Consider the following 10261-nt stretch of genomic DNA (forward strand, 5'->3'; position numbering starts at 1 on the left):
TATGTCTCATTACTTTTATTATCACTTTTATCATCATCATCATCATCATCATCTGTGAATGGCCCCTTGAAACATACGCTGGGAAAAGATTGCCACTGAGATGTCTGCATCAGGTGCCAGATTATCTGAAGCTATCACTGAGCTGGAAGGGTAAGGATAGTTCTTCCCTATCTCAGAGACTTTTAAAGAGTAGGCACCAAAGGCCAATCTAGGAGCACACTTGGGGTGAATCCCAATTCTGCCTTTCTGCTTACAGAACAGCTTTTAATCTAGCAAAAGGCATCTGCCAACGTAAGAAGAAGAGGCGATTTTCTCTATTCCCTTTTCCCACTGCAACCCCATCTATCCTCCAAAAATCTGTTCCAAAAGGCTGGGGAACCTTCCAGAACAGCATGGAAGCTGACACAGTAGGCTGCAGGGAAATCTATGAGTGTACACTTATGCTCGGAGATAACAACCCATTCTTCTTTTTTAAACAATTGATATACTACTTATATTTAAATGAGACTCTAAGAGGTGTACAATGTAAGTGAAAACATCTTAAACGGCAAATACACATAAAACCCCACTACAGTCTACAATATATAAAATACAACTAATAATTGAACAGGGCTTCCTGTTTAGTATCAACATTACACATAAAAATCAACTACAAAAAATACAAGACAAATTCATAACATAGTAGACTGAAATAAATATCCCCTAGCCTTCAATAATAATAATAAAAATCAAGTAAAAATATAAATTCAACCTTATTTTTAAACATGGTAGATTAGACAAAAGAAAATCAACTCATTTCTTAATCACTATGTAATAAAAAAGCAAAATAAGTAAAACTGTCAGCCCTCCTTTATAATAGCAAACCGTTGGAAATATATATATCAGTTTACTCAAGCACACCCTTACAAGATCAACACACTCACATTAATCAAACATATCAACATTCTAAACCAATGCACTCAAACTTACTGTTTTAGCACACCTCAGATCACACTCTGCAAGCACTCACATAATTCAATCTCACATCCTAAAAACAGCACACTCAAATGTCCATACCATGAGAACCAGTCAAATCTAAATACACAGAAACAAACAACACTGTACACACACACAAAATACAACATCCATACCAATCACTCCCCCTCGTCTTTAACTCAAGGGGGCAGAAACTATCCCCAACAGGCTCTCACCCTGGGGTACAGAAGCCACTTTTCCCAACATAAGAGGCAATGACACTTCCCTCGTCTCTTACCCGATGTCCTGCCCAGAGTCCAAGACATGAAACAGAGGTGAGGTTTGGTTTAATTCTCATTTTTATTAGAGCACTAGAGCCTGGGTGGGCACCTGCTTAAGTAGGGAAGGTCTTTGCCTGTAAACGGCAGCTCGTCCGAAGTTCCACCCTTTGAAAGTCCCTCTTCTCGTGCATCCTCACGCAGGGTGGGGAACCTCTGACGGCCCATCCAACAGTGGGGCTTCGCTACGTGATGACGCGACCTCAGGGAGCGGGAAGCTGGTTGGCGGGGAAGTGTTTAACGTGCCAGGCGGGGATTCCTGCATTGGTGGGGTTGGTGCACATGAAGGGTTGCTTCCCAATGGCTCAGGCGGGGAGCTTGCAATCGGGGCAGGACCTGCCTCAATGGGGGATGCTGGCCGAGGAATTCTGCAGGCTGGCAGAGTCCCCCCCTCCTTCAACGCCCCCAGGGATCTCATCCTCATCTGACTCCTCTCCCTAATCTAAGTCCCCTTGTGCCTGTGGCGCAACACCCAAGGAACCAAAAACTATTTACGTATCAATCTGTCACCCATTCTGTGAGCAGAAGAGCAGCATTGTATTTCAGCCCCTATTTTCTAGCTATTGCAATGGAAATACAATTATTTATTTTATATTTATTTATTTAAGAGATATATACATATTAGGGTTGCCAGGTTCATGGCCTGAGACTGATCCTGTATCTTTAGGAGAAGAGAAAGTCAGCCAAGTGCAGGTGTTCTTACAACACTGTAATGGGAAAAACCACAAGGTGGAATTCTCCCTTCCCCCTGCACAACTTTTAAAGATACAGAAGACCTCTTGGTTGCCAGGCCCAGCCTCCAAGAGGTCTTCTGTATCTTTAAAAGTTGTGCAGGTAAAAGGGAGAATTCCACCTTGTGGTTTTTCCTATTACAGGGTTGCAAGAACACCGGCACTTGGCTGACTTTCTCTTCTCAAGATACGGGATCAGTCTCAGGCCATGAACCTGGCAACCCTAATACATATACATATATACAAGCAGTATACAGTATACAGACAACAAATGTTATAAAAATATCAAATAAAACCTTTATACAAATACACACGATACAAAATACAAATTAACAAACGGATACCAAAAATATTCCCTCACACTCTCTCTCAACCTCATCTGGCTCTCAACCTCCCGGCTCTCACCCAGGACTCCACCCACCCACCCTGGCTGTCACCCAGGACCTAACAAAAGCAAATCACCCTCAAAGTTTCACAAGAAGGAAGGTTCCCAGGGGATCCCAAAGATGGCATTTAGGACAGTTTTTGTAGGCCTGGGAACAGTTAAGAAAGAAACCTGAGGCACCTTAAAAACTAAGTTATAACAGCAGAAGCTTTCATGGGCAACAGTTGCTTCATCAGGTGCTTCACTTCAAGGCCTCATCTGCATTACACACTTAAAGCAGCATCATGCCACTTTAAACAGCAAATCACCCCTCACACAGCTACAAGTCCAACAGTTTCCTGGGAAGAGGGATTGATTGTTAAACCATTTTGAGAATTGTAGCTCTGTGTGGGAAATAGGGGTCTCCTACCAACACACTTAACAAACTACAGTTTCCAGGATTCTCTGGGGAAGCCATCACTGTTTAAAGTGGTGTGATTCTGCTTTAAATTAGGGTCACCAGGTCTCCAGTTTTCACCCAGAGTCTCTGGTTTTTGGGAGTCCTTCCCGGGTCGCTGGCTGAATCACCTTAATCTCCAGACTCTTCGCTTTCATTTAAAAAAAATTAAGTTTCTAAGTGCTCTAGTTCAAAAGATATAAACCAAAATGTCAGGTCCTCCCCACCTGCAATTTCTGTTAGTACCGGCTGCTCTAATCCCTGCCCTTTCAGGTTTTTAGCCAATAAGTGAAATCATGGCTGTGATTGACAAGATCTGCTGACTCCCAGGCAATACCTAAACCCACAGTTTCCTTTTCCTGCTTGTGTCACATTAGGAGTTCAGTAAATTAATAGCTTTCAGCAGCATAAAGAGTACTTTGTCTGTACAGGATTGGGACTGGCTTCTGAGTAAACATGCATAGGATTGCACTACAACAGAAGATCACAGCAGGATCTTGGTAGGCATGAAAGTGTACATGCAGGGTTTTTTAATTACTTGCAAAAATGGCATATTATACATTTTATCTTTCAATTAATTTTTGAACAGAAGTTTTAAAGAGTGTACATGCTGCAGTGTTATTTTTCTAATTAAGGAGTCAAATAAGTTTAAATTTTACTGGACTGTTGAAGACTGTTATGCTGTTGAAAGCTATATATTTACTGAATTCCTGATGTGAGACAAGCAGGAAAAGGAAGCTATGGGTTTAGGTATTGCCTAGGGGTCAACAGTTATTGTCAATCACAACCCTGACTTCACTTATTTGCTAAAAACCTGAAAGGGCAGGGATTAGAGCGGACATAACTAACAGAAGTTGCGGGGGGAGGTGACTGACATTTTGGTTTATATCTTTTGAACTAGACCTCCTAGAAACGTAATTTTTAAAAAATGAAAGCTAAGAGTCTGGAGGTTAAGCTGACTTATCCGGAGACCCGGAGAGCACCCCCAAAAAACTAAGGCTCTGGGCTAAAACTGGAGACCTGGCAACCCTAGTGGTGGTGTAACTACCAAGAAGGCCCTCTCTGCTGATCTCAGCAGAGAGGGTCTGTAGGGACAGAGGCGGTCTTTTAGGTATTTGAGACCTAAGTCATTTAGAGTTTTAAACACTGGTATGAGCACCTTGAATTGGGCCCAGTAACAAACTGGCAACCAATGCCAGTTTTAGAACAGGAAATTATATGTGTTCTAAAATGCAACCCTAGCCAGTAATCTGGCTTCTGCATTTTGGACCAGCTGAAACTTCTGAGTCATCTTCAAGGGCAGCCCCACATAGAGTGCATTGCATTAATCCAATTTGGTAGTTACCAGAACATGGATTATTGTTGCCAAGTCATCTCTGTCTAAAAGGGGAAGTAGCCGGTGAACCAGCCGTATCTGAAATAGGCACTCCTAGTCAGTGAAGCTACTTGAGCCTCCAGTGATAATATTGGATCCAGGAGTACCCTCCCAAGCTACAAACCTGCTCCTTCCAGGGGAGTGCAACCCCATCCAGAACAGGTCATCTTCCCACCTCCTAGACTTGGAAACTTAACATATAGTAACTTTTGTCTTTTCAGGATTCAGTTTCAGTTTTTTGGCTCACATCCAGCCCATCATTATGTTATTTATTGGCTGTGAGGCCTAGATCTAAAAGGTGGAATGTAAGTATAATTAAATGAATGATAAAAGCTAGGTTTTAGGATGCATTCAAACAGCAATTAGTCAATTTTCCCAATGTTTTCTTATCTGATAATTTCCACATTTTATTTGATCTTTCACACAATGTAAAAGCTGCTTCTGGAAATCTAGTGGAATATAATGGAAATTTGGCACTCATTTCTGTGTTAATTGCTTCCAGAAAAAATCCGTTTGCAACCTCATTAACCTAGAAAATTGTGAGAGTAAAGTGATGAAATTTGGGGCAGTATAGCTGCAGACATTTCTTTCCCACCGTTTTCATGGAACAGAAGTGTGCATATGTGGAAAGGATGGGGGAGTAGCAACATGTCCAATGATGTTCATTGTTGTGTCACACTATGCTCACTGGTGTGAATAAAATTTAGCACAACATGGTGGTATACTGGTCGAAAAGCCACGGTTCCTTAATGCAGCAGGTACTGCAGTGTGAAGGGAAAGTTAGAAATCAAGACAGAAGCACTACCATTATCATGAGAAAAGCTAACACAATAAATCCCATGTCTGAATGTAGCACTTGTCAGCTCCAGCTATTTTTGAAGGCATTCATGAGTGCAGCCATTGCTATCTACAAATCTAACAGCACTGTAAGAGCACATGCCTGACTGAACATTCCTGGAACATCAACTATCAACAAAGCTGTAAAGTGCTTGTGAGAGCCCAGAGACCTCTGAGTGGCCACTGGTTAGCTGGCCCTGATCTAGATTGAAGATCATCCATTACAGCCACCAAAGCAGTTCCTGCAAAATCATCAACAGTTTTGTGTTATTCATGCAAACACACACACACACTTTCCCATGACAGACATTAGAAGCAGGGTTTGGGCACACATAGTTTTACCATTAAGATTTAGGGAATCTAAAAAAAAATAGCCAATGAAATTGATCTCTCTAAAAAAAGATCTGGTTCCAAGGCAAATCCTGTTCCAATGAATATCATTATATGTAATCTCTCAGGCTGACAAATGGAAGTCTCTCTTCTCTCCCCTCTACCCCTGGCCACTCCCCTGAGCTGATAAGTACATGTGAATACTAGCTATCAGATCTCGATCCATAATTAATGTAACTGTGGATGGAGTGGCCCACCTGGAGTCTGCGGATTTCTGCATTATTTATAAATGTGAAACTGACCCACCATAAAGGCAGATCAGGAATTCTCTGCCCTATAGCTAATGTTCTGATTCTACAATGTGCCACTGCAAATGTACAATCCCCTGATGTAATTAATACTTGCACCATAACATTTTGAGCACGAAAGTAATATTTGCCAAGACAGTTTTTATGCCACTACATTTCCTTTGCAGACAGATGGGCTGGGTAGAAGCCCACATTTCTTGATTAAGTAATACAGAGTGGCTCTATATCTCATATAAATCCTTGAATCACTTAGACAGAGGGGGGAAAGTTGCATTTCATGAAGTCTCATTTTCATAAATAAAACCACCTTGATTTAAGAAAACTTCTTTTACATTTGGAAAAATGGATGGCAGAGAGCCAAGAACAGAATTTTTCTTTCCCACTAGCCCCTCACCCTACATAAAAATGACTAAGTACCTTTTGTTTTGAAGGCAAAATTACACAACTTGCATACATAAGGCCGTACATCAGTATGAGTGCGGATATGTTTTTTGAGCATGCTTGGCTTCTTGCAACGAATCCCACATTCTTCACAAATGTACTTTCCACGTCCGCGTCCTCGGACATATACATAATCCTCATTGGATTTATACCTGTTGGAAGAAAGGCAATAATAAAACAGTGTATCTAAGCATACAGATGCATGCATGTACACAGCCAGCATCTCTACCAGCATCTTTAGTCTTAGGTCATATACTGTGGCTACTACATACTATTCCACTAAGGCAGGTGAGGGAAACCTTGGCTCTCCATATGTTGCTGAACTACAACTTTTATCATCCTTGGCTATATTAGCTGGGGCTGATGGGAGTTGCAGTTCAGCAACAGCTGGAGAGCCAAAGGTTCCCCACCCTTGCACTAAGGGAATCAAGAAGATTTCCAAGTGTTGTGCATTTGCAAGATAGGAACCATCCTCTCCCTGCTCCTCTGCGTTCTGTTTTGTATATGACCAATACTGTTTAATAATTTGCATACACAGGTTCATAACTTTGACATTCGTTAGGTCTACTTGTTTTTAACATCCACTTTTTTATTGTTAATTTAAATGCATATTTTATGTTCAGTTAAATAAATCAAATAATAATAATGTTACAATAAGCACAGTCCCTGATTAAAAATAGATTAATGGTATTATACAGTGATGATTAAAAAACAAAGAAAACAAATTATACAGAGTTAGATGTGTTCATATACTTGGCAAATATTCATTGCACGTGTCTTCACATATACATATAGACAGGCTTATATATAGGCCTTTGGTCAGTGATGGTTTTTGCTTGTTGAACCTGAGACAGTTATATAGCAAACTGTTTCAGAGAAAGAATGTTTACCTTTGATCCAAAGCATTATTGTTTTCCTAAGCAAACAGAGGTGTAAATGTCAAAGGAGCAGGTTTGGGCCATGATCCAAACAGCTTTGTTTAGGAAAGAATGTAAGAATTGCATTGCTGGGTCCAACTACTGCAGCCGTCTGTTCTGAATAGTAACCAGCCAGAAGGCTAATCCAAGCCTTCCCCATTTGTCCCTCTGGCAATGTTGTCCCCACATTCTTTATCCTAGCATGGATACAGCTTGTGTACACACAACAAGCTTTTATCCTCATGCTACATTTGGAATATGCTTTTGAGGCTGCCTTGAGTTTTGGAGATAGCCTGTTGGATGGCATGGGGCAAAGGGGGATCTTGCCGTTGCAATAAGAGGACTTGGAAGAAATGCTACTCTCATGCAGCTTGACACACAGACCTTTGAAGAATGCGCTCTATGTGGGGCTGCACTTGGGCCTGATCCAGAAGCGCCAGCTGATGCAGAATGTACCAGCTAGACTGCTGGTGGGAGCAGATGGGCAACAGCATGTGACATTTCTGCTGAAACATCTGCACTGGATGTCTATATCCTACCAGGCCAGGTTCAAGGTTCTTGTGTTGGTATACAAAGCCATGAAAAACTTGAATCAGGATACCTTAAGGACTGCCTGGACTCTTCTATCCCTGCCCCATTCAGAAGAGAGCTGTTAGTTGTCCCCTGTGTTACAGAGGCCTGACTGGCATCAACCAGAAGTTGGGCATTTAGTGTCCCTGGTCCCACGCCTCGGAACATTCTTTCAGCAGAGATTTGGCAGTCATCCTCCCTTTTGTCTTTCACACATCTCTGGAAGACCTTTTCATGCCAACAGGCCTTAAGAGCTGTTTAACTTGATTAGCCAGTCATGTAAATGATTGTTTGTACTGTTTAGTGGCTTAGAAACACTGTTATAAATAAATTCCCTTCTCCATTTTGGTGAATGTCTTGAATTTGATTTGACTCTTAAGTCAGGTGCTGGAATTTAACTATGTTTTGGAACTTTATGTTAGTATGTTGGGTTGTATTCAACTAAGTCCGACTCAAAGTAAACCCATTGAAATTGATGAATCTAAGTTAGTCACGTCTATTAACTTCAATGAGTCTATGCTGAGCAATCTTCTCCTACCCTTGCCTCCTTACTCTTCAGATCTCTTCCTTAACATCTGCCCTATTTGCCTGTGCCGTTTCCTTTGGATACTACTGGATGATCTGCTCCTGATCTACAAAATTCAGAATACAATCAATTGAGCTTATTAAATTGGTAATTTTCCTGAAACATGGTTTCTGAAATCCTCTTTTCAGGTGATGGCAAGCAAATTTTCCTATTCAGATGTTATTTGAATCATGCTACCTATTGGTGTCTCATTCCCTTTGAATGACGACACCAAGGCAGCTTGCATCAACAAGGCACACAAAGTACGCCTGAAAAAGAACTGCCTACAAGTTTCCAGAAAAGGGATGGTTTGCATATAATGCTAGAGCATGGTTAAGTATTATAAGGACAAGCAGCAGTGAGCCTTGGGCTCATGGGCTGCCCCCTCCCCTCTTCTCTCAGCAAGACAGATTCCACTTCCATTTCAGATTAAGTATTTTAGTATTACACTAAATTGAGGTAAATTTTCAAGATGGTTTGTTGAAACAAGCCTTCTTAAGTTCTTAATTAATGGTCTGAACTTGTGTTTGGTTCATGGAACAGCTATCTCTCAGGTGCAACGCCCCTCAGCACACAAAAAATGGAATGCTTGATCAAGATGAATGGTGCTACCTATCCCCTAACCAACATCACTGTTGTCACTTTTTGAAACTTCTCTCCTATATAGTTTAAGAGAGTCCAGTTTTACCCATCCACCAACCTCAGCATCACCAAGCACAGTGCTGCGGCAGTCTTGGGACTAGGTAATTTGTGACACCTCCCATATCCTCATGCAGCACTCCCTGTGCAAATCGGTGCTTTAACAGATTTATTTATTTATTATATGATTTATATCCAGCCCTTCCTCCTAGCAGGAGCCCAGGGGGGTCCAGCCATCCTGCCTACCTACCTTCCAGTCCGTACCTCTCCACCATGTCTTTCTATAGCTAAGCACCAGGCTGAGGAGTGGACTCTGGTCTACAACTCTGGTTTGCTTACTCAGGCTATCTATCCAGATCCACACGTTCAGTGCTTGAATTAAAGAGGGGCCCTCGCTCCCTTAACGTTTGTAATGGCCCCCTTAGCTACTAGTTTTAGAAGGCTACAAGAGGCATGATTTGGCTAAAATTGTGAAGGATCAGAGGTGGGGTTTGTGGATTTCATTAAGGGATCCTTCTTCTTTCCCCCTCATAATTTGAGCACTGGCACAAGTTACCAGAGATTCCTTATCTCAAGTAATTTACACAGCACAGAAGGGAGCTCTGGAGGGGGATATGGGAAGGGTACACAGAACACCCAGTCTTCAAACCTTCATGCTGCACTGCTTGTTTGTTCTCTCAGTGGGTGGGAGGAACAGGGGAATACTGGTCTATTGGACCATATAAGGATCCCTTCACATATAAGGCCCAAACTTTTATGGGCAAAAATTATCATACCAATGTACCAAGCAAGTTTGGGATCCTGATTTGATCACAAACTATGGTTTGGATGAAATGGAAAACTATTATTTTCTACAAACTAGAATCAGAAGCTTCCCCTCATGCACCAAGGAGGAGAAGACATGCATGAGCACAAGGATTGCTACAGCTCGTCCTCAGAAAAATAAACTATCGCTTGCCATTATGTCTGAATGCAGCAATTCATCTCTTTAAGTATAGCAAATGAAGACAACTGTTATAAATTATTGTTCCAATGGTGGTATACTGCTGAGGAAATGAAGAAAATTAAGTAATGCCATGTCAGTTGGAAGTGCCAGAAAAAGGATTCAGTCTTCTTTTTACATATTGGTGACATGACAGTATTATAAAGAGACTATTGGTAGTATTCAATTTTATTTGGGAAACACGCCACAAGATATCCTTGGAAATTATATAAGTGTTTTAATAAAAAGTAGGAGTTGGTGAGAAATGCAGCTAAAACAGTGGCAGCAAAAACTGGTGAAGAAACAGGAAGCTGCTTATTGAGGACTGGCTTGGAAAAGTCTCGTACAGAATGCCAAAGAACAAACTGACCGCTATTCAGTGGAGACTGGCGGCTCTGATGTCAGTGGTGCAGTGAATCCTCTCAGGATTTTAGTCCACATTTTCAAGGAGCT

At 41.5% G+C, this 10261-nt stretch overlaps 1 protein-coding gene across 4 annotated transcripts in view; it reads right to left on the reverse strand.

Moving 5' to 3' along the window:
- Positions 1 to 10261, reverse strand: part of HIVEP2 (HIVEP zinc finger 2) — a 185507-nt gene that overhangs the window by 8472 nt on the left and 166774 nt on the right. For all 4 annotated transcript variants that reach the window (XM_061624022.1, XM_061624024.1, XM_061624021.1 and 1 more), the window contains one exon: positions 6112 to 6287. In XM_061624022.1, the coding sequence (XP_061480006.1) occupies positions 6112 to 6287 (176 nt within the window). The remainder of the gene's footprint in view (positions 1 to 6111; positions 6288 to 10261) is intronic.

This window comes from Rhineura floridana, chromosome 4 (assembly GCF_030035675.1).
Source record: "Rhineura floridana isolate rRhiFlo1 chromosome 4, rRhiFlo1.hap2, whole genome shotgun sequence".
In the NCBI taxonomy this organism is placed as follows: domain Eukaryota; kingdom Metazoa; phylum Chordata; class Lepidosauria; order Squamata; family Rhineuridae; genus Rhineura; species Rhineura floridana.